The 27,855-nt window shown below is 35.8% G+C and overlaps 1 protein-coding gene across 2 annotated transcripts in view; it reads right to left on the reverse strand.

The window, feature by feature from the left end:
• Positions 1 to 9,494: 9,494 nt before the first annotated feature.
• Positions 9,495 to 27,855, reverse strand: part of GABRA2 (gamma-aminobutyric acid type A receptor subunit alpha2) — a 57,976-nt gene continuing 39,615 nt past the window's right edge. For both annotated transcript variants that reach the window (XM_057431059.1, XM_057431058.1), the window contains exons 7-10: positions 24,967 to 25,110; positions 24,016 to 24,168; positions 14,373 to 14,575; positions 9,495 to 10,618 (exon numbers count right to left, since the gene is read on the reverse strand). In XM_057431059.1, the coding sequence (XP_057287042.1) occupies positions 10,310 to 10,618; positions 14,373 to 14,575; positions 24,016 to 24,168; positions 24,967 to 25,110 (809 nt within the window). In that variant the 3' untranslated portion in view covers positions 9,495 to 10,309. The remainder of the gene's footprint in view (positions 10,619 to 14,372; positions 14,576 to 24,015; positions 24,169 to 24,966; positions 25,111 to 27,855) is intronic.

Below are 27,855 nucleotides of genomic sequence, written 5' to 3' on the forward strand. Positions count from 1 at the left end.
TGCATACTTGCATTTATGTATACCCACATAAGCCTCCCTGCCTTTGCTTTTTTGGTTGTTTGCTTGGGCTTGTTTGTTTTTGTTCTGGTTTTAGGTTGTTTGGTTGGGTTTTTTTCCCTCTTAAATCAAGACTGTTGTTAATATACCATGCAATTCATGAAGAACCAAATTCTGAACTTTTCAGATTAGCTAGGAGGAGGTAACGGAAAGCAAGATCAGTCATAGAATGCCTCAGGCTCAATTGTAAGGTTAAGTATGTCTTTGGGACTTCAATAATTTAAGTGCTTAATGTATCTATAGGCTCCTTTTAAAAGAGGTAGGTATTCATTTCTTTTGTAATAGATTGAAATACAAGTCAATCTATTTCTACAGATGAAGGGCTATCGTTGTGATTTCTAACTTACATTTTCTTTATGTAGCCTATGTTGGTAGTGGGATCTGAAGAAAATCTGGCTGCTATACTTGCAGATTTTGGATTTGAAAGTGAATAGGAGAACAACACATTGATTTGCAGCATGCATTATAGGGAATGCTATTGCTGGTATCAGGTTGACCCACAGTCCACTCCAGCAGGAAGTCTTGTTCTAGTATATTAATGCTGTCAGAATTCTTTATTTTTTAAATAGAAACATAGAACACCATGCACAGCCCACAGTAAAAGCAGTTAAACTCTACCTATAATGCAGCTTGAAGCATGGTTTGACTCTAAACTCCCATCACTGTCATTTCTGCAGACACTAACGGGTTTAGTGTCAGGTGGCTCTGATAGAAAGGAAGAACAGAAAAGGATTTTGAAGGAAAATGTGTTCCATCAGAAAGGTTTAACAGCAATATGCCAAGCCACAATTTAGGGGAATTTTCATTGTCAGTTCAGACTATCTCAAAATATTAACAATTGACTTGGAGGGGAGAGGAGTGCAACAGTTAAATAAGTTGCTCTGCAGTAAAACAGTAATTTTCATGAAACTCAGTCACGTTCTTTACATTTGCCACTCATGTCCAGTATTAGCAAAAAATGATGCCAGTCTTTGTAGAGAGGAAGAGACATTGAATTCCTTCCTCTTTAATAATTTATACTAGGGTGTCAAAAGAGCTGCGAAGAAATTGAAAGCAGAGTTGATTCTCAGTATTTAAAATTTTATGAATATTCATCTTTCACTTTTACTTGTCTCCAATCCACCACAAACACAAAGGACAACTGTTCAAAATGTTTCCCATGCTGGATCTAGTTAAATGCTTCTCTTTACCCCTATGGCAGGGGGGTTGGAACCAATTGATCTTAAGGTCCTTTCCCACCCTAACTATTCTGTGATTCTATGATTCTATTAGTTTTCAACTGTGCAAATATTACTCTGGACCCCTGTTTGTATCTGTACATAAAGCATACTGTTGAAATTCTCATTCATTACAATCTGATTTTTGGATTAAAAGTTTACTGAAAAAATATACTATATTACAGACCATTTATTGCATTGCTATTAATCCTTCAGCATTCCATAAGAGCATAAAAATACTCTGATACTGGTGAAATATTCAGAAAAAAAAATCTGAAGAAACACACTTTCTAATGGAATAATAGCTGTGTTTGGACAATTGCAAATATGAGAATATTTTGCCCCCAAGCACATTTTGTCTGCATACATTTTTGCATCCATGAGGGAAATGTATAAAGAGACAGGCAAAACAGATTGCTTCTTCACCAATAAATTCATCCTGAGTTTTATCTTGGCATTAGGATGTTGCTTTGCTTTATAATACAACATTCTCTCTGAAGGGGAAGAAATGAAAAGGAAGTCAAATTCATCCAGTGGCTCCAGGGGGTGTTATTTGCAGTTTCCTAATAAATCAGTACCTCTCTTAATAGCAAGTATCCTGAGCAGATACATAAGAAATGTACTGGTCATACAACTGAGATAGATAGGACCCTGTTGGTACACACTCAAAAGTTACTGATGTGCAGTTCTAATGAAGAGCTGGAAGCAATGACCAGGTAAAACCAGTACATACCTCTGAGTGTGTTTGCGCAACCACATCCAGTCTCTTGCCAGCAGCACCTGAGTATGAATCTCATGTTTCACAGGTCGGCCAAACACTCAGCACTGTTTCCAGGCAGGGCGGTTTGTTTGGAGCATTATCAAAGAAATGTCAAGCTATGAAGTGGTGAGAAGTATCAGGCCCACACATTGCCCAGTATATAGCCCAATGTGCAGCATATGTGCTGTTCATAGGCTTTTCCCTGAGATCAGTGTTTGTGACAATGTAGTGGGACTGGAGTTCACTGATAGTGTTGTACTTCAATGACAGTCTCTAACACAGTAAAACAGGCTCTTTAGGATTTCAGGATCAAGACTAGATGGATTGTGCAAGGTGTGCTACAAAGAAAAAAAAACACAAACAAACAAAACAGAAAACCGACACTTCTGAGCGATCACAAAGCGATCCAGAAAAAAGCAAGCCCATTAACAGAGAGGCAATGCCCTCACTTAGCCTGTACCAAACTGCAGATGGAGTGTATATATATATGAAATGGTTTTATGTCATGAGAGGGGTGACAGAAGAATAGGGGCCCAAAGAAGTTGTGCAATTTCCATTCTTGGTGATGGCTCAGCATTTGACTGGACAAGGTTTCACACAGCTTCATATAATGTGGCTGTGCTTTGAATGTGGGATTTGACAAGATGATCTGCAGGGATCCTTTCCAGTGTAAATTATTGCAATTCTGCTATATTTATCTATTCACAAAACAGACCTCTCTCATTCTGTCCTGGCATTCCCAGGTGTTCCTGGAGGGCATTACATAATCCCAGCCCAGATACAAGGAGCCCCAAATCTCTTCCAGTGAGCAATATTATGTCCATCTTCCATTAATAACATTTATGTGTTTATCATGAGAAGATGCAGCTATACAGGAAAAGCAAGGGCTATGCTTGAAATATTTATAGCGTTTTCACTGAAAGACCTGGAACTCGGAACACTCATTTTAAAACAAACAAACAAACTAACAAACAAAACCCCCAAACCCTGCATACTACTAACAGTATATAATTTATGAGTAAGGTTTGTAACCCCATCTGCTTCCTTTGATGAACTGAGCTGTCAAGTAGGAGGTTTCTTGTGTTCCCATTATCTACTGAACAGCGTATACCCTGCAGCAGTATATTTTAGAACCTTCTAGAAACATGAAATATTGCCATGTGTAATATGAATACATGAGGACATTTTCATTATATAAATAGAAAACCCTATTAAACTCTCACCAATATATTCTTTCCAATATGTTGCTTGCTTCCTTTGGGAAATTCTATCCTTAATAAAAAAGCACCTTTGCAGATGTTGTAATGGGTTGCTTAAAAACAAGCAAACAAAAACAAACACCCCCCACAAATCCTGAGAGAAAAGCCATGAGGGAAACTACACATTTATGTTGCAAAAGGATTAAAAACAAAAATACAGAATGTGCTATATTTAAATTAACTTTAATAAGAAGTACAAAAAGGTAATGTTAAGCAATATTTTGCATGTGGTTAATAAATATTCTTCAACAGCAAGCAGTGACACATTCAAACTTAAATTCAGTTATTTCTTTTACAGTTTAGAAAAGTAACAATTTTTTTCCAGTTAAAACAAGGTCACAAATTACAGCACATTATCATCCTCTTTAATTATTTATAATTATGAAACCTACTAAATAAGTGAACTGTCACCCAGAAGATTTTGTATGACATTGATGTTCAAGGTTAAGTGTACTTACATTTGTCATGCAGTTTCTTACTGTGCATATTTGATTGGTGTTTATTCTTTAAAGTTATTGGTTCCATTCTTCCCATTTGCTTATTTCTTGTTAATATACCAGAAGCATCTATTTTCAAACTCCTATATATTTTCACACCTAAGTGGCTCACTAAAGTAGATTTTTCATAGAATGCATAAATGCTCTCTGACTCCAGCCCAGCTGAGAATTTGCTAACAATGTTTGAATCAGACTCCACATTTACTTTTTTTTTAAATCAAGTATGTAATAAGATTTAGTGTAATCACTTCCATTAAAATTAAAGTGCCTTCAAATGTTTCCTAATAAAGTGACTATTTGGAGGGGAGAGGGTGAATGGGTGCTGTTTAAGAACGGATTTTTAACAGTTTATAGATACAGTGCATAAGTAGTCTAAGAGATGTAAAGTACTACATTGCATTCCGTGCCAATGCTAAGCTACAGTACCCTATAAACTGATAAATTCAGCCAAAATTAATATCTAATAAAAATATCAAAAGCAGTTGATCAAAGCAGTATCTTGTTCCATTCTGTATTTCCATCCATCCTCAACAACATAGATAGATGGATGAATTACTGGAAAACAAATATAACACTTCAACCTGTTGAAGCTCATCTTTTTTGAATGTCAGATGAATGAAAGAACTCAGTGCAATCATTAAAAAACTTGAATGCATAAAGACATTCTCCAGGCCACCTGATCAAGTGAAGTATTCAAAACATTATGTAAGGAATTAAAATTTGAAAGAAAAATATAGCTTTTGAAACACCCAACAATAAAAATATATTCATATATATTTATGTAGACACCAACACTAGAGGAAAAGTATACATTATCTTGCATATTTTAAAATATCCTTTAAATTTCTTTTTGCATTATCACCTACTCCTAACTCATGGCACTTTCTCAATATTCTCAAATGACATTAACATATACTAGGAATGAAACAGACATCAAGTCCTGTATTTCAGTATGGTGAGCTCTTTTAAGGTCTTATTTTTATACGTTAAAGAACTAAACCACCTCTATCCAAAGGAGAACCCTGGTGTAGTCTCAGGTGTACTCCCCTTCTGTGAAAAATCCTGACTGACTCCAGTGACATAGATAAATATCCTCAGGATGTTAATCACTGTTAGTTTAAATTCAGTGCAAATTTTGCCCTGATCTCAGTCCAGCTTGCAGTGTTTAGTATCTTCCAGTCAGATGTACTCACAAACTCCAAAACACAAGTTCAAGGATTCACCCAGAGAGATGTGAACCTAGAAAATTAAATGGGTTTAAAATGTTTTTAAAATTTTTATGTGATTAACACCTGCCATTCATTGAAACAAACTTTAAAGCCTTTAACTTCTACTACTAAAGGTCTAAAGTGATAAAGTCTCTCACTGATTCTCAGACAGCTGAATTCAGAACAGAATTAGAAGTTCTGATTGTTAGGGATTTTGGGTTATCTACAGAAATGAGGTGGAGGAGGTCTCCTAGACTAAAAAATTTAAGAGAAGGTAATGTCAAAGGAATATAACTTCAAGTTGTATTGCAAACTGACAACATTCTAGCAGAAGGTATGTTATCACTGTGAAGAGGTGGAAGGAATCCTAAAACTCTGATCTTGAAAGAACCACTCCTTTTACTGGAGGCTGAAGTGTGAGCTGACTTTCATATAAAATCACTTCACCACTTTAATGCTTCAAAGTCTTTAAGATAAAAACTTCATATGACATCAAATTATACCACACTCAGAGATTCTACTTAGATGTGTTTAGACATTTGTACATTTTTCATGCTCTGTGTTTTTTAGATTAGGCTATTTAACGTTCTGAGCTAATTTTAAAATGTCTTCATCTCCTTAAAACCCATCACATTGCTTTCTAAATTGCTTGCTTTTTTTTTTTTTTTAGCATTATATGTTTACCCATAATCGGACATAGACTGATGATAGCTTCATATCCATACTGAAATCATCTTCCATGAATATTTGTTAGGGATGGAAATGTTCAGAAGTATAGGCTTCCTTTGTTTTGTGAAAGGCCAAGGCAAAAACTTGTTCACCACTTAGCTTTCAGAATAGGAATGAGAGGTATGGAGGATAGATACTGACAACCTGTGCTTAAGTGAAAGTCACACCTTTTAAGAAAAAAATAGAATTAACAAAGTTCTATTTCATTAATGAAGCTTCTTTCCCCCCTTCACTCCAGGTGTCTCTTATGGCAGGAAGCACACAACACTGCATGGTTTTCAGAACACAGCCAGCAGAAGCCTCTCACTTTCAAAGGCACAGTTCATGTCCCTCAAGTTCAGCAGAATTATACAAGTAGTATTTACATCTTCTATGTTCTAAAAGTTACTTTCCCACAGCTCATGCTGATGAATGCTCAGAACTGAAGCTGACACAAAAATACATATTACCTCCCTCAATGGCTTCTTCCTCAACCAATTATCTCACAAGCCACTAAGAAATACATTTGCTTCTTTGCTTTCCTCCTTTCTTCCCCCATATGTCCCTACCTCTTCCCAGTTGCTTCTAGTTGCTTTCACACAGACAATTTATGGTCACCTCACTTCTGAAAAGTCTCATCATATCAGATGTTATCTATGATCACTGGGAAGGGAAGGGAATTCGGTAAGGCTCCTGTTTGGCATCTGGAGAAGCTCTTTCATGCTTCCTAATTTAGAATAATATTCAGTTTTATGAGTAGTCTCCCAACCTAAAGTTTGTACCTCAGAACATCCAGCATAATATTTTTTTTAAAGATGATCAACAATGCAGCAGTTACAAGTTGAATTAAGCAGATATGGAATGTGAAGGTAATTTCATTGGCTACAACATAATTGAGAATTTTGGAAGCCGCTCTTTTAAAAGCAAGGAGTTAAGAAGTCTTCAGCAGACAACCCTGGCTGATAAACCCTGCTGATCTGTATATTCTTCATGCTGATTTATAAATTATTGTTAAAGTAGTGACCATGTGCATCCAGCAGCGTGTGCCCCAGTACTACCTTGGAAACTTGTTTCATAATTGAAACCTCGTTTGTAATTATAGTAATTTCAATAGAAGTTTACCATAGTGTTATATCACTGTATTTTTTGTGTTCATTTATTAACTCACATAAAATATGAACACCCTGACCCCAGAATAATGGGAAAAATAAATTATATTAACATGTCAATCAAAAATTTCACTGGTAAAAAATTTTCACTGTGCAAGTCTTTTGATAGCAAAATTACTTGCATTTGCTCACTTACAGTCCCTCTCCTCACTTTTAAGTATTTAAGACCAGTAAGTTTTACTTAAATTAAATGAAACTTCTAGGTATTTGGCTCATAAATTTGTGACACCAGTTTTCAAATCCTAGACACAGATTCAATGCCACTAAATTGTAAGAAGGCTTAACTCTTGCATTCCAATGTTCCTTGCATGATGCTTGCATTCATTTAATCCTTTACATTCAAATTCACTTATCCAGTCTTTAGTTTTACAAATTTGCAACTTATGTGTAGTCATTTTATTCACTATAAATGTTTCAGTAGTGAAACAATAAAGCAGACTTCCTCCCACAGAAGGTGTTTGCTTTAACACAGACCAGCTGAACTAAATGTAAAAGTGAAGCTTTTGTGGAGCCTACACACTCAAAAGTCTTGCTAATGCCCACAATAACTGCATGTGTATATTTAAAATGTATTCTCATTCACTGACTGAATTTGTGTATTTAAAATGTATTCTCATTCACTGACTGAATTTGTACATTATACTTATTCTTCTGTATTAGTGCGCAATAAATGTATCTTTAGCATGTGATAAACACACCTGTTTTTTTGCCTTCCTGACTCCTAAGCATAACACAAGCATAGAAAACAATGGTCAGTGAGTGAAAACATCATTTTACCCAAAAAACAAAGCAGTAGCAGCAGAGCTGACTAACATGAGACAGCATCAGGCTTCTTATACAGACTGAAGATACACTTTTTGCATGCAGCTCTGAATTACACAGCTGTTCTTTTCCAGAGAAGTTGTCTTGTTGTAGAAGACTTGTACTGTCAAAAACCTTTGAGAGGTCCCGTTCTTGGATTAGGATGAAAAATCCTTCCTTATCAGCTAATCCAATATGCCTCTAAGCACACTCGTAGTGGGGAGAGTTCTGACTATACAGTGTCATGCATGGAGCAATACACAACATTGTTCAAATATTTTGAAGAGTTTGGAGTACCTGGGAGTGACCAAGGGTGAAACACAAACCTCTGTTTCTCATGCCCCAGTTCAGTGAGCCTCGGAGGGTCCCTACATCTTGCTGATGCAAACAGAAGGTAAGAACTCGCACTAGGTCATAGGAAGGAGACCTTTGCCACAGAAAACATAATCGAGCTACTCAAGTTCAAGAGCTGTTTAACATGGGCCTCCATTAAACTATACAGTCAGAGCCCTTTGCCAAAAACAGAGTTAAAAGTGAAGGGATTTTTCTACAGTTCTAATATTTACAATTGTTTGTACATATGTACATATTTATATATTTATTCATACCTGGACAATGTGACTTTAAAGGGATCATTTATAATTTACAAATGAAACATTTTAAAAATGTATAATTATACCATGAAATAAACCTTTGTTTATTGCTTGCCTTCCAGCCTTATGCTCATAATCTCACTATTGCACACATCTCCATGTTACATGGAAAATCTACATTTATATATAAATATATATGAAAATAAGGATATTTCAATTTTAATGTTCTGAGTAAAGTGCTCATTTTTTAACTACTGTTGATGAGAAAGGTTTAATCTGACAGTTTAATTAGAGGGACTTCAAGGGAAACACACCTAGTCCATGCTTCTCCATTTCATTTTAACTTACATTTTCCTGATGTCAACTCTGTCTTAACTATTAATTCTATTCATAATATGCATTTGTGACCTTGGCACCTATACTGTCACACAAAGTACAAAACAGAATCACATTAAAAGCAAAGAAAAAGCAAGAAAATAAATCAGCAAATGAGAGCAGTGTTTCTCTTTGTTGTTTTTAGCACATTTCCATGTCTTAAGATACTCTTTTATTTGATTTTAGAAATATTTGTACAATTTTGTTAAACTCTGAACATATCTATTTTATGCACTATACTCAAGTACTGTACAAAACTGCAATAAATGACACTATACGACTACATATGTCTCTACTAGAAGACATCATCATAAAGGTGTATCTTTTTTTAAAGGTCAACTAATAACTGCTAATGTATGTGTGAATCGAAGTATTTTTGATTGGCCAAGTATACTAAAATCTAAATACAGTACACAATTATTACTTATGCTATGATTTATCAGGCCTTTAAGGGCATAAAGAATCTTTGCAAAGGCTCAGATGAGAAACAATTTTACTGATCAGTATTAAATGTTCATATAAAATTGCAAGTGGCAGCTCCAATTTTGTTATATTTGTGTATATGAAATACAGTTTATACCTACTGAAAATGCATGACCTTTTATTAAAAAAATAACATTCAAATCTTAGCAAAACCATTTCTAGTATACAAAGTTATTGTAAAGTTATGTCAGCGAAATGCAAAGTTGCAATTTACAAAAGCAGCAGTAAATTTTATTATATGGACAATTTCCTGAACTTAAGTCATGATTCTTGTTTCCCTTCAAAAGAATGCTTTCTTGGACGAGTACAGGTAAATATTTTAATGGCAGGTTTTAGGTTAACATTAAGCAAGGAAAGAGTGTATACTTAACCCTGAAAGATTTCTGAGCACTTTTCTGAACCTCACAATAATCCAATTAAGAACAAAATCAAAAAACAAAACAAAAAAAATCCAACTTTGCTGAACCAGACAAACCTGGCTTAGTAACATCAAATAAATAAAACAGTGAAAAGAACAAGATTTTTCATTAGCAGAAGTTGGATGAAAGTGAAAATTTGATTAACACTAGCTTTTGCCTGAAATCATTTAGAAGGGTTTAATAAGAACTTCAAGCAGGACAGAAGAAAGAAACTTGTGGCTTTTGCCATATAGTAGTCTTTACTACCTCTTCAGCCTAACTAGCATCCACAATGTTTGTGAACAGTAGAACTGTATGAGCTCCATACTTTGTTATGTACATGGGTACCGCTATTGTATGAAACAATTACACCTTTTTAAAAAAATCATTTTTTTAAATGACAGCTTCTTTCATTAAAGTAGGATTACTTTATAGAAAAATATTTTAACTTTAAATTAAAAAAATACTGTTCTTAAATAATTATGTAGGATCATATCTTCATTTCGTTGTACGGAGAGAGTATAATTCTGTATATTTGAATCCTAGTTTAACAGAACTCTCCTGGGTATAACTTTTAAACAGCTGGCTATATTTGCCATGGGTGCTATCTGTTTACAGACCCATGAAATAACAGTGTGTCCCTCCTTTGGAGATACACTGATAAGACATCTATATACACTCTGTACATAATGGTTCACAGATTAGCAGTTATTAGTCGGACTGTACACAGCGAACAACCTATCTGATTAGAATGATTCTTTAAGTCCTCAGTGCAATTCAGATTTTAAGTTGATGGTGCAAAGCCAAGTAAGACAGGCTCTCTGTTTAAATATGTAGCCCAATACACTAAATTGAAAGTACCAAATAAGACTGGAAACACTATTCTAGACATTCTGTCAATTTTGCTAACACTGTTGAATGTTTTCTTTGCTTCCTGTGGCTTCGCTTCTGGTTTTGCCTTGTTGGGTTCTGCAGTTGTAGCACTCTTGGAGATAGTTGGTAGCACTGAGTCCTTGGTAATATTTGGAGCATAGTTGGCAACAGCCACTGCATAGGCATTGTTTTTCTTAATGACAGACGCTTTTTCTTTTTTCTATTGGAAGACAGCATGAAGTTAAATATTTAATGTGTATTTGCCAGAATAGACTTAATTAAACATCATTTCAAATGTAAAAGAAACAAACAAGTATGTTAAAATAAGTATTAGCAATACCATGCTGATAAATTCAAATATAAAGAAAGACACTTCCAGTCTACCAAAAAAGAAGGTATAGGTAACATGAGAATGCTGTAAGAGCATAGACTCTTGCGCTATCTAATGCCCTACTGAAGTTCTATGAGGAAGGATCTACTATCGCTATTGTAAGGATAACTGGAAAAGAGTTTTTTCTCTAGCTGCTTTGTGTCTGGCTCCTTACAATATAATTGCAAGATGTTTAAAATGTTCTCTGTTAAAAGAACTATGAGGAATGAATGGGTGGACTGGAAAAAAAAAAATAAAAATTACCTGGCATTGTAATAAAAGGAAAATTAGGCCATCTTTTCCACGTAAATCTAGCATCACTATTAACTGAACCTCTCATAATATACCACTAATATATAATGAAATTTCAGCAATGGTCTATATTTTTAAGAGATTCTGGAGAAATATGTGTGTGCTTACATGTATATATACATAGACACACACACTGATGTCAGAAAGAGATTGCAATTGAGAGAAAGAAGGACTCGAGCCTAGTAGTTGCAGAAACAGGCTGAGAGCTAGTCCAAGAACTATTTCTGTTCTTCAGAAATTATTGTTTAAAAAATGTGTAACAGTGATGAATATGGGGATTAGAACCTAAAAAGTAACAGAATATAAGAAAAGTAAAGTGGAATTACAAGAATTTAGTGAAGTTTAGCAAAGGGAAATTAAAGTCCTGCACCTCAGGAGGAATAACACCATGCTCCGGTAGAGGTTGGGACTAATGGACTGAAAAGCAACTATGCAGAAAAGGCCCAGGATGGACACCAAGTTGAACAGAAGTCAGAAATGTGCCCTGACTGCATTACAAAGGCCGAGGGAGGTGAGCATTCCCATCAACTCAGCCCTAATAAGATACATCCATAGTGATAGACCCAGTTCTGGGCTCCCTGGTTCAAGAGACATGCAGAGTAAGTCCAGCAAAGGATTACAAAGATCATTTAAGGCCCGAACCACCTGAAATATGAAAGGCTGAAAGCTGTGGTGACTGTTCAGCCTGGAGAACAGCAGGCTCAAGGGGGAGTTTTATCAATGTATATAAATATCTGGTGGGAGAGAGTAAAGAAGACCAGAAAAGACTCTTCTCAGTGATATCCAATAGAAGGGCAAGAGACAATGGGCACAAATTGAAATGCAGAATGTTCTACTTAAATATACAAAAATACTTGTTTTACCATGAGCGTGACAGCATTGGAACAGGTTGCCCAGAGAGATTGTGGAGTCTCCATCCTTGGAGATACTAAAATTCAGTCTGGATATGACCCTAAGCCCCTGTTCCTGCTTGGGGTAGGGTAATTAAATTCAGTGACATCCAGAGGTCCCTTCCAACCTCAGCAATTCTGTGTTTTTACAAGATTGTGTATGCTGTCAAACGGCTAAATTTCAGCCAAAGCCAATCCAATGGAGACACTACGTCTATAGATAGATACAGGGATGTAAAGTTAAAAGAGTATAGGCTTGAGTTTTTAAACATATGTATAGGTACACAGACTAGTTCTGCAACAAGAATGAATGTAATTGATTCACCATTTTACAGCAATCCCAAACTAAGGAATTTCGAATAACTGACAGGAAAGAATGGAAGAGAAGCTTATCAGGAAGCAAGGCTCTCCATATAGAATTTAGAAATAGGCAAATAAATATTAGATTCAGTCCATCTCTTTCACAAAATACAGAATTAAACAGATGAAGAAACTTCTGGCTATTGTATTGGTTTGGTTTAATTTTTTTATCTAATTAAAGTGGCACAGGAGATGGTGTCACATAAAATCTGGGATCAGGTGGGAATTCAGCGCTGTTCCTTATTGACTGGAGTGTGAAAAAGGGCTGATCAAATCTGTAGCTTGTCCCTTCACCTGCTTTCCTGTCAGACAAATTCCATGTTGACAGCACTTAGATGGGAATTTCCATATAACGTGAACACAGATGACTGTCACTGAGGAAACATATTTCACTCTATTTGGTGAGGAGTAACCTGGCTTTAGGTGCACAGATGCATTCGGCAAAAATAATTGCCAAATCTAATTACAAGAGGAACGCTTTAACTGATCTATAATTCCTTCCTTTCAGACACACTTAGTGTGTTTTTAAAAGGTATTTGTAAAACCATTAAAGAGACCTGTATAATAAAGATGAACCATATGTTTGTATGACAAACTATGAGCATGTTAAAAGTTTAGCTTTTTGTTAAGACAGTTTGAAGAAAATAGAGAACGGGGCATGTGAATTGTATGTAAATCCTCACATGGAATCGATAATTTTATTTTTCTTGGGGAAGAAATGCTATCTTGTAAATGTTAAACAGCTGCCACTCCTAAGATCAGGAGACAACACTGTTATATTAATTTGAAGGAACAGCCAAAGTATGATCAAAGATTTTATAAGGGATGCCTACACTATTACAATGCCAGGGTAATATGTCCATCTGAAAAGCTTGATTTGGGACATGCTGATAATCTTGTAGAGATTCTGTATCTACTTCTAGCATGAGGGAACAGACCCCAAAGCTATGGACAGCTCATGTCTTAATGGAAGCCACAGGAAATTATAAACAACATACTTTTTCTTCTAATTCTCTTGTACTATTAATTGAACATTTTGTTTCTTTACGCATTGTGCATTATGCATTCAAAGTGCTGAGAAACCACCAGTCAATTAAACATTGCTTTACATCTAATACTATCATGTAGGAAGCAAATAATATTCTACCTAATTTAAGGAGAATGATAGAAATCAGAGTATTCTTTATCATGAGAAATCCTTTTCCATTGGTAGAACCAGGCACTGAGATAGGAAAAATTACATAATATAGTCAGTCAGCCAAAACAAGGTTAGCTTTAACAGTCATTCTGTGTTATTAAAATTATGCACTGCAAAGCTTGTCACAAATTTAGGAATATCACCAGTTAATTTTGTTCATGAAATAAGAAATTCTATCAGGTGAAAATTTCTTCATGCTATCACACCTACACTACTATCAATACCAGAAAATTAAGGCATGACTGTTTTTCTGCGCACTCAGAGCAACAGTGCATCATAGGTGAAGAAGCATTGAGAATTTTGTAAAATTGCTATTTAAAATAGTTTAAAGATCAATGTCTATATATCATTAAGGATAAGATTCAGAATACTGAAAATGTTCAAAACCTCTGGATTTTGTTATTAATAGTTTTTTACATATATGGGCATTCTGTTCTTATCTTTAATTATCTGGAAAATTAATATATGTTATCTCTCTCTCTAATATTCTTCTTATTTCCAATTGAAATGGATTAAATAATGAAAAAGGGATTAACCAATAAATCTAGATTAAATTTTCTGAATAAACAGATAAACAGTTGTATTTAAGGAGTCAAGAAACAAGTCAGTTCCCAATGTAAAAAAAGCAATGTGCTTGATATATAAACCTGGAATACTGAGACCAAGTAACGTTAGCTACATCTGGGCAGATATATTTTTGTTCAGGACTGAAAATACACCTACATTCTTTTTATTTAAAACATCATATATTATTTGTTTTTATCTAGCCAATTTTATCAAAACTATGTATTACAGCTGCTTTAATGAAATTGAATGGAAATAGGGAAATTTCCTTAGGACTTACCTTATCATTCACTACACTTTTTCCATCCCAAGCCCATCCTCGCTTTGTGAAGTAATTTACAGTTGCAAATTCGATTAATGCAGAGAATACAAATGCATAACAAACAGCAATAAACCAATCCATAGCTGTTGCATATGCTACTTTGGGGAGTGAATTTCGAGCACTGATGCTCAGTGTTGTCATTGTCAACACAGTTGTGACTCCTGCAATGGGGAAAAAAAACCCACAACAGTAACAATTTTACTTGGATTTTTAAGGTTAACAAAAATACAAACCAAAAATTATTATGGTTTGTTTGTGAACACAGTGGAAAACTTTCTTATCTAGGTTGGTGACAGACTGCCAGAACCTTATTAAAAGCTGCATCTTGGATTTCCTTTGACACATTTTAGTTCAATTTTGTTGTCTGAACTTCCATTTTTTTAATCAGGTTAAGATTTTACTTATAGGAGATAGAAAATATATAGATAGCTATATATTTTTAGTTATCAGTACAGGTAAGGAAAAAATCAGCAATTCCTTAATGGAATTGTAATATTTGGCAGCATTAAGTAAAAATGATTGATATAGTAATGTTTTGTGGATGGCTTCACTGCAGAAACTGCAGGTTTGGCACCTTTTCTCACTAACCATTCAGTGACATAGTTGAAGATATAAACTATCGATAAAGTCTTCATTCAGGTAACATGGATTTTTTTTTTTTTTCTAGAACAGCATATAGTTTTGAAATGTTAGATTATTATTACTGTGTCACAAAACAAGACTTCATGACCCAGGAAGATTGTTTTTCACTATGGCTGTTATTAAGAGCACTTCACAGTATTTTGTACATGATGAAGACCCAGTAGGAAGCCAGGAATCAAACTAAAAAAAAAAAAAAAAAAATCAGAAAAAAGATAAATGAGAGGAAAGGAAGAACATTTTTTGAATCAAGTTTTAGCAAGCAGAAATGCACAGCCACAAACACAGTCTCCATTCCTTAAGTAAATCAGTTCTCCCACGTGAGACTGAATCACACTTAGACAAACTGAACTATTCCCTTTGTGGCAAGCCATTGAATACGTCTCCAGAATTAAAAGCAACACAAAGTGATATACTTAGCACAAATCAAAAACCTACACTCCATGATGACAGGCAAAGCAGATGCCATGGCAGAAATATTAATAACAGCACATCCCAGCTTCAACAACTATACACTCATAAAATTGTTGTAAAAGGGTTCCCAAGGGAAAGTAAAGTCACTCTTCCTAAGACAGATCCTTCACTGTCAGCAACCCGTCACCTGGGTTCTGCAGGATTGACCTAGCTCAGATTTTCTTTCTGCTACAAGAGAAGCATTTTTAAACTGCTGTGTGAGAGGGAAGAGAGGCAGCAGTTACGCCTACTCAGACCTCTTTAGGCTTTGCAATTTCCATCCCTCCTGTGAAGAATCTCCATCTCTGAGGGTGCTACACAGGATGACAGAGCAAAGCTAAGCGGTCTCAGCCTCAGCATTACTCTCCCTTGATAACACTTCCACAGGCCTGTGCAGAAGGGAAAAAAAGGCACAGAAACAACCTGCTGAGTCACACAGTAGCCCGACACTTTAGCAGACATGATTTTGTAATTGCCATTTTTCAACCTCCATAAATGAAAGTGATGGATTTAACTGGAATCAGCCATGACACTGTTAGCCTATACAACAAAAAGGAAGCAGCTATCATACTATATTGTGTGAAAACATGTAGACAATATATTTTGTAAAGAACTTATTCTCTCCTAACACTTACACAACATATGGATTAATTATTTTCAGCACTTCAGGGAAAGGCAGTCTATCTTAAATTTAAAATTATCGCATGCAAATTTTAACAGCAGCCCTGAGCTGCAAATAAATCATTTTAATTACACGGAAGTATCAGTAAAGTAATTGTTTCTCCGAGATAAGTTGACCTTATCCACATGTAAATATATGCAGTTGCTAACGTAATGTTCTGTTTAAGTCCTACCTTTTAGAATAAACTAATCTTCTGGAAGCCCCCTTGGCTTCTTCAGAAATTTAATTTAACTGCTGACCTTTTCTAGTCTCAATTAAACCATCATGAATTTACATCTTGTATCTTGGTATCAGTTGACAATTTCTCTAAAAAGTTTAGCAAACCACACCACTCTGGGACCCAAATGTCAATCAAACAGCCCACTGTCAGAGAATTGCCAGTGCACTTTATTTACTTGTTCATTCTATAAATTCAGACATGTTCAAGCTACCACAGTGATTTAACCTGTGGTAGCTTGAACATCAGAGTGGGAAAAAAACGGACAGAAAATTTCACTTGTGAAACGTGTCAGTACTGGAATCTCTAATATTTTTATACTTGCTATTTTTCTTCAATAAAAAAATGATAGATGATTTTGCACATTATAGTTAATTTTAAAAATCAGTATTATGAAGTCTTCTTTACAAAAATGGATGGAATGGAAGTAACCTCCCTCCTTGTCACTGCTAAATTTGATAGGGCTGAAAAATTATTAATCTGGAAGAATATGGTCAACTTTTAAAACAAAACACAATTATTTCACAAAGATTTAACTTAAACCCCATACACTGACCAGATCAAAAACATTCCTCTTTCCAATAATTTGTAACACTAGTGAACTAAAATTGATATAAAACCCACTGAGTAGATTGTCCCCATACAATGAGGTAGCCAAACAATTAGAGAAAAACAATCTTCTCTCCTAAATCATATAAGACTATGAAGAGCCTAAATAAGGTAACAGGCTATGTAAAGACTGCATGCTATCACCCTATGATGTAGAAAGGCCAGTTTATAGACATGTCAAGAACTATCATCTATAGCAGATATGGCACTTAGCACATGCCAGAAGGACATGGCCACATATCATCTTGTAAGAGACCATGAGGAGCCATCAATTTGTCTTTAAAGGATCCAAAACATAAACCATTGATGTATCACTTCTTCAAAGAGGACCAAGCATTTTATACTTGACAGTAGATAAACCCAACATCATATAATTTTTTTTTTCTTAGCAGTGCATGCTTATAAATGCTAAATATATTATACCACTACAGTTTTATCCATTCTGGAGCTATTTGATTGCCTAGGATTTTTTTATGGTGCCACTTTTGAAGTGGCATCTGTTCAGTGGAGGGAAGATACCCATCTCCAGGACTCCAAATTCAACACTTTCAACTGACACTAAACTTACATATGTGGAAAATACCAGCTCTGACATATTTTTGATTCCAGGACAGATTGATACCATCCAACACACGTTTTAAGTCAGACAGCCACCTTTGGGCAAAAAATTTCTGGCACTCAGCAGTCTAGGGCACTGCCACACAACAGCAGAAGAGGTAAACTGAAAACATAGAAATGGTTAACTAAAAACATTCAGTGGAAATTGAAGAAGTTATCACATAAATATTAAAGTTAAATCTTGTCATGATGAATAGTTATGCCCACATGTGTGCACAAAAAGTCAGGCTACTCTTTGACAGCAACAAGATCTTTTGGACCCTAATTTCACCTCTTGTGTATCAACTGATTTTTGTAATTTGAGCAGATTTTAGTTAACTGTACTGAAGGGGGCCTATAAGGATGCTGGGGAGGGACTCTTCATTAGGGACTACAGTGATAGGACAAGAGGTAATGGGTTAAAACATAAGCAGGGGAAGTTTAGATTAGATACAAGGAAGAAGTTCTTTACCGTGAGGGTGGTGAGGCACTGGAAGAGGTTGCCCAAGGAAGTCGTGAATGCTCCATCCCTGGTGGCATTCAAGACATGGTTTAGAGTGGTGTCCCTGCTCATGGCAGGGCAGTTGGAACTTGATCTTAAGGTGCTTTCCAACCCAAACCATTCTATGGTTCTATATTACGTCCTAGCCTTCTCGTGTTAGAATGTAGACGCAGCCCTTGAAAATGACATGGTCATTTGGGTGGCATGGTTTAGTGGGAGGTGTCCCTGCCCATGGCGGGGGGGGGCTGGAACTTGATGGTCTTGAGGTCCTTTCCATCCCTAACTATTCTATCATTCTATGATTCTGTAATGAAAGCCAAAGGCCTAAACAGTGAGTTACTAAAGAATATTTCAGTAACAAAAGTGGTACTTCAGCTTTGCAAATAATTTGTACAAAATGCCTAAAATGTGTTCCATTTCTTAGAATATCATGCTACTCCTCCCACAATTTTATCTTTTCACCAGAACACTTTGCAAAGATACACAGGGTGGTTGAAGAAGATTTCACAAAAGGATTGATAAATTGCTCTTTTTGTATGAGGAGACTAACCCAATTGCTCTATTATTTCATGCTTTCTTTTTTCTTAAAAGCAATTAGATTACCCAACCTGGTCCAAAACCTGAACAGATTTATAAATACAAATAACGTAGCAGAAAGAAAAAATTGTTGTACCTTTTTGAAAGATACAGATTGCTGCCCCATTTTATCACGCCAAGAGTAAACATTTGGAGGCCTAAACAAAAGCTTAAAAATTCTGGAAATAGATAGTGCAATTTTGAAGTATTATACCATAACTGTGGCTACACACCATACTGTTTGTTTTTTATTTATGTAACGTATTACTTGAGAATACAATACAAAGGAAGTTTACATTGATTTTGCTTAGACACTGGCAAATACGTCTGAATTGTCCTGGGTTAAGCTGTTATTTTTTTCTTCCTAGTAGCTGGTGCAGTGCTGTGTTTTGGCTTTAGTCTGAGAATAATGTTGATAACACACCGATGTTTTAGTTGTTGCTAAGTAATGCTTACCCTGATCCAGGACTTTTCAGTCGCTCATGCTCTGCCAGTGAGGAGGGACAGAGGATGCCAGCAGGAAGCAGAGACAGGACACCTGACCCAAACTAGCCAAAGGGGTATTCCATACCACAGCGCATCATGCTCAGTACATAAACTGGGGGGGGCGTTACGTGGAAGGGCAGATCGCTGCTTGGGTCAAGCTGGGTATCAGTTGGCGGGTGGTGAGCAATTGTATTGTGCATCACTTGTGTTTATTGTTTTCTTTTCCTTCTCTTTTAGCTTTATATTCTCTCCCCTTATTATTTCTCTTGTCATTATTAGTGGTAGTGGTATTAGTTTTGTATTATAGTTCAGTTACTGGACTGTTCTTATCTCAACCTGTGGGAATTACAGTTTGTCGATTATCCTCCCCGTCCTGCCTAGGGGGGGGAGAAGGGAGTGGGTGAGTGATTGGCTGTGTGGTTCTGAGTTACCAGCTGGGCTTGAACCAGGTCAACAACTAAAGCCAAACAGTAAGTGCTATTTATCCTAACTCCAGTAAAAGTTACATATCATTACACCACTACTGGAATATGAGCTATTGTCTTGACCACCACTGAGCTGAGATGACATATTTGTTTGCAGCCACCTCAGTCATTTAAGGTCTACAGTTTCCCAGGTATGCTTGCCCACTGCCTACCAGTAGTGTTATACCTACAGTTAGCAGAAACTCCCAATTAAGAAATTATAGACTGAAAGTTGTAAGTGCTGGGATAACTCTAAAGGCACAAATGATAATCAGCAACATGTGAAAGGAGAAGCAAATAAAGAGAGTTCAGATTTTTTTCAACATAATAGGAAAATATAATTTTTATATATAGAATTGTTCAAAATTAAAGGTCTACATTATTGAATTACCATGTAAAAATAACCAGAAATCAAATCTGCACTTTTCTTAGGTTTCCCTCTCTGTGCTTGTACATAGTCTGCCTATTTCAGGTCTAAATCATAGAATCATAGAATCATGGCTTTTTGCTTCAAAATGTACAGTAATTAATATAGGTTCAGAAAAGATAAACCAAGAACAAGCAAAATACAGGGACAGGAAAGCAGCATAATAATATGATCACAGAGAATACAGCCCTGACAAAAGAACATGGCTACATGAATTTAATATTCTGCATCTTGAACAACGTATTAAAAAATAATACAACTCCTAATTTTTGTTCTTGCCTGCTTTGGGTATCAAATGGTATATATATATCTAACTACATTTCTTTTAACAGTCTCATTCTCATTCTGTGTGAGAATTAAATCACATAGATAACTATAGCACTAAGAAAACTAATTTTTGACTTTTCTGTCACCTGCCTGTAGAGCTGCAATTCAAATATATGTGATGCTTCTAAATGTTATGACCATTAAAAATGGAGAATTCAATAAGCTGCACAAGGTTAGCTTTGCTAACATTGTTGACACTAAATGCATAACAATAAACACATTACTAAATGAAACAGATTGTAATCTTGCACTAAATGAAGGCATTATGAACCAAGCTCATTCCCTTTTGTTAAAAACACAATCAAATGCTTTTTGAATTTATCTGCTAGAGAAAACATATTCAAGACTTAATGATGATAAAACTTTCTTCTTCCATTAATTTAAAGCAAAGTTGAAACAATGTAACATTAGCCCATAATTCATTTGGGATAACTTAGGTCAACAATATTAAATAGATGCCATAAAGGAAAGGGATTAAGGAGCTCAATTATAAAAGAAGCTTCATTCTACCAAGCCCTTAATGTTACCATAGAACTTGAAACTTCATTGCCAGAGAATAGAAGGGGGAAAGAAAAGTAACTTCTTTCAAACATTAAATAATAAATGGTAAGTGCTGCTTTGAATATCTGGCAGTTATGTTTCTTTGAAAACAACAGTACTCCAGGAGTTAGTCCTTTCCAGGACTTGGTAGCTCTCAAGAAGATACTTGAAATAAATTTCTTATTTATTCTGACAAACACTTTATCAAAACTAATACTTTCTACTTAACAATATTTTAACATTTATACATTAATTATTGCTATACTATCATATCCGTATACCCAGGATGTTATTATGTTTATACGTTATGTAGAATATATTCTTGTTATATCTATATATTTATTATACAATGCAAAGATGGGTATCTAGTGACAACTCCTTATAAAAACTAAAAATTAAGTATGATCAATAAAAATGTAAAGTGAAATCTCCTACAAGTTTTATATTTTCTGCTAGAAGTAGCTTATTTTATTAACTTAGCTGTAATATGGGCTTCATGTATCACTGCTGGAGTATACGTGAAAGTACCACCCAAATGAGATCTTGAGTATACCTGCCCCACTCTAATTGCCAAGATTAGTTCAGTAAGGCAGAAAACTGTAAGAAGCAATAGATGAACTTTGCTATGAAACTGTATCTAAATTCACACTTTCAAAACACATTTAGGCAGGAGACCAGAAGGGTATCATAAATATAGAATCATAGAATAGTTAGGGTTGGAAAGGACCTTAAGATCATCCAGTTCCAACCCCCCTGCCATGGGCAGGGACACCTCACACTAAACCATCTCAGACAAGGCTTTGTCCAACCTGGCCTTGAACACTGCCAGGGATGGAGCATTCACAACTTCCCTGGGCAACCCATTCCACTGCCTCACCACCCTCACAGTAAAGAACTTCCTTATAGCTAACCTGGACTTTCCCTGTTTAAGTTTGAACCTGTTACCCCTTGTCCTATCACTACAGTCCCTAATGAAGAGTCCCTTTCCAGCATCCCTATAGGCCCCCTTCAGATACTGGAAGGCTGCTATAAGGTCTCCACGCAGCCTTCTCTTCTCCAGACTGAACAGCCCCAACTTTCTCAGCCTGTCCTCATACAGGAGGTGCTTGAGTCCCCTGGTCATCCTTGTGGTCCTCCTCTGGACTCGCTCCAACAGCTCCATGTCCTTCTTACGTTGAGGACAACAGAACTGCACTCAGTACTCCAAGTGAGATCTCATGAAAGTAGAGGGGAAGAATCACTTCCTTCAACCTGCTGGTCACGCTTCTTTTGATGCAGTGACAATTTCTTCCAGTAAGTATGAAGACTAGGAGATTTGCCTGGAGCTATGTGACTAGAGAAGCCACCAGCATCTTATGCTGACAATCTCATCTAAAATGTAAAAGAACATTACGAAATAGCTCCTCAGGGGACCTCCAACCCAATGCCAAAGTCTAAGCCCAAGGTGCAAACACTGCATACAGGGGCTATGCTCCATCAGACAGAGACTGGACATGTCTTGCTCTCCTGGGTTCAGGGTACCAGTCTAAGCTGGCCTGAATGGGATGGAAGCCTGACTGGTGCATGAGGGGCTTGTCTATGTGGCAGCAATAAAATGCTAGCAAAGAAATTGCTATTTTCTCAATATACCCATTGTGCTTAGTACACATACTTTAGATTTTATGTCACCGGGTGTTGTGATTCTGTTCTTGCAGCCATCTTACCCAGTTCCCTCAAGACATCCTGAAACAGGACACTGTTTATTATCCATATTATGCTAAACTCCCAGGAGAATAAAGCAGCAGTCTACCATGCAGGTATTACTTATTTCCAAAGAAAACACCATAAAATTAAAAAAAAAAAAAAAATCAGAAAGAAAGAAGTATGCAGAAAGGGACACAACTTTTCGTATAAACTGTCCTAATGCCTTGTTACTGATGACACAGTAACAGAAAGTGCATTTTAAGAAAATAAGATGTGAGACTTTTTATGGACAGACCAGTTACACTGCATTAAATGTACAGGAGGGAGTACAAGGGGTGAAGTCAGAGATATAGAAGGATTTGACAGTATATTTGTGAGGCTGGAAAATAAAAATGTGAATTTTGATAAGCAGAAATGGACACATTCACAGAAGATATTGTAGAAAGACAAAAAAACAAAAAATCGGCTGGATAACTGCCTGGGAAAACGTGGCAGAATTCTGGTCCCACTAAAACCACTGATCCATTTCATCTGCCTTCAGTAAGGCTCATATTAGAATCTGCAATTTTCACAATGCTTTGTGTGGTATTTGCTCTACAAGGAGAGACAGAAAGTGAGTTTGACCTATTTTTTGAAGAGCGCATAGTGTTTAATGATGACTAATCATATGATTTATGCAGCATTTCTGATGGCTGATTTCACACAGACATTGCTTTCCCTCTTTTGTTGTGCTAGTCTCTTTTTCTTTAAAAACAAACAAATTAACTTTAGGTTATGCAAATAAGAAAGACATTTGTTACTTTGCTTTAATAAAGAAGAAAGCAAAACCTTATTGTAAGAGAAACATTATTTTGCGCTGCTGATGCTGTTCACTGCCTTGCAGTACATTCCAATTTGAATTAGTGGAAAGGTTTTGCCCACACTCCCAGAATAGGGTTAATTTTAAACAACTGCAGCTTGCAAAGTTTAACACATTCAAATAATTCAACAAATTCAAATTTAATTTGCTTAATTTAAAAAATATATTTAGAAATGTGCTTATCTACCAAGTATGAAAATATTATTCATATAATATCAAGGTAAGAAAGACATTTCAGAAAATAATCTAAATTTACTTTTTGAATAGAAACATTGTTGTCTTTTTCTATTTTGTGAAAACTTTTTCCTCTCAAAAGAGTCACATATGGACAATTTTCTCCTAAGCACTAATTTCAAAAAAACTTCAGGATTCTCTGGAGATCTGTGAGCTGTAGCTGAAACCTATTTGGACTAGAAAGAGTATCACATTCTACAAGCACAGCAATTAGGATGAAAAAGGCCTTTACCAAGCATACTTCAGAAATGCTTCCTAACAGCTTCATCTGCTGCAAACAAAGCTAACACTGCCCAGTATACTCACCAAAAACTGTCCTGGCAGGTACAGATTCTCTGTTCAGCCAGAATGACACTTGAGAGAGAATCACAGTCATGATACAGGGCAGGTAAGTCTGAATGACAAAATAGCCAATTTTTCTCTTCAAGTGAAAATGAGCTGTCATTACTGTATATTCACCTAGGAGCCACAAGCAAACAAAATATAACGAAACAAAAGGTTATTATCTTAAGGAAGTCCATTTCTTTGGTAAAAAAAAAGTTTGGCATGTTTATGTGAACTAAATGTGCTAGGGGTAAATTGCACAGAACATATTCTGTAGTAGAAAGCATCCTGCAGAATATAAGAAAGTTTTTGAGCACAACCACATCTTATTCATATCCCATTGAGCTCCAAGGAAGATCACTGTTCAGGAATTTACAGGAACTCTGCATGCCCTAACAAGAGCTTTAGTCTTGCAGGCTTCTGCACATGAACAACATTCTGTGCTCATGCAAAGGCACCCTGAGAACTTAATCTCAGTCAAAAGGCAATCATGGGGGTCCATCACAGCCTGATGCATGTAGGAACAGTCTAGAATCTGGTAGAATGTTTAATGCCAAAAACATGATGGAAGGGGAAAATAGCTGAAACTTGTATGATTCACCATTTAGTAGACAAAAAGTGTTATTTATCACATGAAATTAAACAATTATCCTAGTCTTGAGTTAAAAACATTAGGATTCAAGGCTAAGCTCCAGATACAGCATTAAAAAAAGTTACTGGGGACAAGATCACATTTGCTATCACCAGTTTACTTATTAACTTGAAAGAGTCAGTAAAGTGCTGCTATGTGTTATTTGTACCATACATTAATAGACTTTGCCTAGTATCTCACATTTTGCAAGTGTTTTTCAGGAGCCTTCCAACACCACCAGCAATGCCTATGTTCTTCATAGACAAGTGAGTGCCTTTTTTGTCAAAATTACTTTTACTAACCTGTACTAGATTTAACTGTCTCTTTTCCAATTGTTTGACCTAAAAGATCATACTGATTCAATCTTGAGCCATCTGGTGCCACCTGCACTGAATCTGAAGCATTATAAGTCCAAATGTATGTCACTTCTGAAGTTGTGTATGCATCTGTGGGAAATAAAATAAAATATTTTGTCAGAAATTTAAACAGTTTCTATCAAAACATATAGAATTAGAAGACCTACATTCTTTTTTTTCTTAAAGAAAAAGAGTTGACACCATAAACCTACAATTATATGGGAAAAGTATGCTTTGACATTTAAAATAGCTTTACTGTAGGGTAAATACCTATTGGAGCATGGGAACAGGGCACTCCTTTGTGATCTTATCAACCACAATTTACTGCTGCTAAATTACAAACATATCTTCTACACTGTTAAAAGAACTTGTCAGAGATCAGGTATTATATGTATCCTGAAACTCGTGTAAACCGGATGAAAAAAGCATCATAATGCAAGATTTAGAATGTACAACATTTCTGAAAATTCATTCCTATATTGTTCTGACTTTCTGTTGTCCCCACTCTCCACTTTGGGATTGTATCATAAGCATTTTAATATTAACTGAAATTCATACGTAAACATGGGAAGTCAGGTTCAGTGATAATGCCATTAACAAACTTGTAATTGCTCTGTGCCTTGCCCTGTGTAGCCTCTTAAATTTTACCCTCTTAAATAGCATATTTTTGTGGGACACACTGACATTAAGCAGGCTGCTTACTCTCTCAGTACACGCATTTAGCCTAGGGTCTGTCAAAATAAACTAGAATGAAAGCAAATCAAAACTATATTTTAAATAGTTTATTTTAAACTAAATTTTAAATAAATGCCTCTCCCATAAGTAAAAAAGAAAATAATTGAGTATGTTTTGCTAGTTTTTCCAGTCTAACACCCTACTAACAAATGGAAAATAAAAGGAAAGTGGTAAACCACTGATGGATGAAACTTTGTGTTCAGTTTGATTGACTAAGTCAAGTACATTTTGAGTCCTATACCATAACTGTACTGCAGTGGGGAGAAAAAAAAAAAGAAAAGGAAAGAAAGAAAGAAGCAGCAACATTTCACTTCTGTTGGGCTGCAAACATTTTTGCTTGAGAAATACCTGAAGGCCCAGAAAGAAGCTTTTTCATGCAAGTAGCCATAGATTACATGACTAACAAAATCTAGCAGATGGGTAGCATGTAGAGATTTTTAACAATTCCCTCCTATCTTTCCATTTTCCCACAAGAAGACCTCTGCTTCAATGCAAATCAATAGTATTGCCAACTGCTGATTTGTCCCAATTCTCCCCACTGTTGGCTAGATTTTATGGTGAGGATAAAGAAAGGCTATTAAGCTATCTATTAAGCTACAGTTTCTCCAAAATGTTCTGTTTGGCTTTTCTCCTATGTATAAAAAATACCCAACCAAACAGACATACGTAAGAGGCTTGTGATCCTCCTAGCAATGTAAGAGTAGCAGCATAGGAAGAGCTGCAACAAATACACATCACTGGCAAACTTGTCTCAGCTAAACCAAAATCCTCATGATTCTTTCTTATTTTTATGATTATTCCTCATTCAAGTTCTATCCCAGAATAACAGCTGAAAAATGCACAGCAGTCTAGAAATGAGTTGTCGGTAAAGAAATAAAATGAGTGTGAAGCTATTCTAAATGGACAGAAATAAGAGTTCCCTGAATGTGCACAGGTGAGTATGAGGGAAATGAAAGACAGATTTTCTAAAATCACATTGCTTACAGCTTTAATTTTCCTTCTTGCCAGAAAACCAGAAATCATGGGCACATAACAAAGAACAAATTCGTAAGCAAAAAAGACCCAACCAAATAAGGCTACATATAAGTCCTTTTTCTTATCATACCTTATAAATCAAACATAGTTTGCTGTGCACATACATATAAATAAGAATTAGCAGCTGATTTCAGCTAACATCTCTAGTGTTAATTAAGCTGTATTATGTATTAGACATAAAATATTTAGGGGTGGGTAATGCTCCATGATACAAATATTATTAGTTTTCTCTCTAGTGTGGAAGCATCATCAGAAACACAGGCTTGGTTTAATTTGCTTCAAACTCCAAGGAAAAGTATGCCAGGGTTATGGGAGGGAGTGTGCATAGCTCCCTGACAATGTTCACCTGATTAATGCTGTCCTTAGTGGCAGCTTACCACCTGTTTTGTAACCTGTGGTGTAAAATGAGCCAGAATTTAAAGGTAATAACCAGTTTCCTCAAAAAAACATTCTCTTTCCTGGGCCCAGCAGAGAATGTAGACTGCAGGCAAAGAAAAAAAGAAAACCTTTCAGTGTACAAAATCCAGGACATAAAAATAATATGATTCTAGTTCATGAAGAAGAAGAAAGGCTGTAGTATAGGTAAGTGGAGTTAGGCTGCTGTTGAAGTAATACTACTGAGATCAAAGTTCACAGGTTTATAACATGCAGATGTGCTAAGAAGTGAAACATTTTAACACAAGAAGCCTTCATTGACAAAGAATGTAAAAACAAATCTCACTAATAATATAGAGAAAGTAAGTGTTTAAATAAATGAAAAAAAAAACAACCCATTATTTGAAGTCTTTAATCTGCTCTTCATTAATACTTCATGGGCTACATGTACCCAGGTCTGCATTCATCAGTATGGTTTCAACACTGTAATAAAATGCTGAACTAGGTGTATAGTGCTTATTGTTAACTGAAGTCAAGAAAGCTTTAAAATACATTAGAAGATACCACAAAAAGAGATTTTGATATATCAGGTTACAAACCTTTTAAAAAGAACCATTCTGTGTTTAAACCTCTCATGTAACAGCTTGCTGAAACAAAGTGATGGTGGGCAATGTTAGGTATTCACTAACC

This window comes from Pezoporus wallicus, unplaced genomic scaffold, assembly GCF_028554395.1.
Source record: "Pezoporus wallicus isolate ANWC-B61680 ecotype Strahan unplaced genomic scaffold, APGP_CSIRO_Pwel_v1 contig_7684, whole genome shotgun sequence".
Taxonomy (NCBI): Eukaryota; Metazoa; Chordata; class Aves; order Psittaciformes; family Psittacidae; genus Pezoporus; species Pezoporus wallicus.